The sequence below is a fragment of the Aplysia californica genome, unplaced genomic scaffold, assembly GCF_000002075.1.
Source record: "Aplysia californica isolate F4 #8 unplaced genomic scaffold, AplCal3.0 scaffold01155, whole genome shotgun sequence".
Classification (NCBI taxonomy): Eukaryota; Metazoa; Mollusca; class Gastropoda; order Aplysiida; family Aplysiidae; genus Aplysia; species Aplysia californica.
In genome coordinates this window covers 1,339-3,118 of record NW_004798425.1, presented here as the reverse complement: position 1 = coordinate 3,118, position 1,780 = coordinate 1,339, and the positions used below count along the sequence as shown (strand labels likewise).

General features: G+C 43.4%; 1 protein-coding gene across 1 annotated transcript in view; it reads left to right on the top strand.

Annotated features, from left to right (window-relative positions):
* The window catches only part of LOC101863559 (nucleolar and coiled-body phosphoprotein 1), a gene marked incomplete at its 3' end in the record, with an annotated part of 107,995 nt that overhangs the window by 104,895 nt on the left and 1,320 nt on the right, over positions 1–1,780 (top strand). The window contains 1 exon segment of the mRNA XM_035973347.1: positions 1,502–1,723. Coding sequence (XP_035829240.1) covers positions 1,502–1,723 — 222 coding nt within the window.

Sequence of the window (1,780 nt, the reverse complement as noted above, 5' to 3'; positions counted from 1 at the left end):
CCTCTCTCTCTCCCTCTCCCTCTCTCTCTTCCTCTCTCTCTCTCTCTCTCTCTCTCTCTCTCTCTCTCTCTCTCTCTTTCTCCCCCCCTGTGTGCGCCTCTAACCCTTTTCTCCTCCTCCTCCTCCACCTCCTCTTCCTCTTCCTCCTTCTCCTTCTTCTTCGTGTCATCAACACAAGGGCGCTCTTTAGCTCAGTTGGTATAATGCTGGAGTACGGATTGGGTGGCCCTGGTTTGAAACCCAGACCGGATGTCTTGAAATGAACTCGGGTAAATATTTTTTTGCTTGGAATTTTCTAGGCCTCCAACCCATTTAGCTCGGTCCTATCAGAGACGGACATTAAGTTCTTAAATAACTAATGGTGTTGAAAGGGGCGTTAAGCCTGGCTATACACTTCCCGCTCTCCTCACAATTCCATCCACGTCTCCATCACCTCATGCTGATCTCTGATGTATCAAGGGACACAACCATGCAAATTCACAGACTAGTTTTGTTCCTTCAACCATATCATGAATGGTCTCCCTTGTCGATGTACTTCCAGTCGTCCGACCCAGGGAAATTATAACCAGCACATTGAGTTTAAAATTGTGATGGGAACTGGTTCGATCCCTCATAATCTGAGCAGAGCTGCTTTCGGAAAGAATGAAATTCTTTTAGTGAAGAATTATAGCAGAGAGAGGGTGAAAAAAATAACTTTATTAAAAGAAAGACAGAAGGAAATTTTGTCACTGGAGGGATTTTTTATGGTTCCTATGTGTGTCTTATATTTCCCCCGCACTAAGTGACCATTATTTTTGTCGGTTTGCTACTCTTCATTAAAACAAGCAAACAAACAAACAAACAAAGAGACTAACCAGCAAACAAACTGTATGGACTGTTGTATATCCCAAATGTACAAATGTGTATGTGGTCAGTGTGCACTGTTTATATTTTTGTTTTAATTTGTTTGTTTTTTGTTTGTACTGAGCTACTGTGGGTGGTTGGTGGGTGCTATGGTGTGGTTTGCTCCTTCTTTCCTATCAAACGTCTGTCGTCCTGATCTGTCCTACTTTTTGTGTTCGTTACTTTCTTGTAACACCTCTTAATCTTCGGCATTTATATGACCTTATTATGTTGCAAGGGCCATACAATATTTACTAAAACGAAACTTTCCTATCAAACGTCTGCCGTCCTGATCTCTCCTGTTTCTTTTCTGTGCCTCTTACTCTCTTGTAACACCTCTAATCTTCGGCACTTGTTTGACCTTTTTGTGTTTCAAGTTCTGTAAAACTCTTACTAAAACTAAACTGAGCTACTGTTACGTACAACCCAAGAACTTCTTACCATGTGTCCACACTTGTTTGTAAGTGCTGTAAAACTCTTACTGAAACACGGAACAATTATGTCGAAAGCTCTGTATGTAAAACGAGTACTGTAACCATTTATTAATCGCATGTGTCCACACAGACCGAATTGTGTCAAACGCACTGTATAACTATTTATTAACTGGATGTGTCCACAGCGGATCTGACGAGCGAGAAGGACGCGCTTGACAAGAACCTGTCGGAGATAAGTCAGCAAAAGGAGGAGGCCTCTAAGCTAGAACAGGAGGCACGCCACAAGGCACAAGCCGACCGGGAAGACCACGAGAAGGTGCAGAAGGACATGGAGGACACGCACAACGCGGCGCTCACGGCGCAGAGAGACGAGCTCACCAAGCAGCATAACGAAGCTGTCAAGAAGCGTGAGTCACATATTCTGGCTTTCTTGTGTCTTGAATTGACATTATTGATTCAGCACC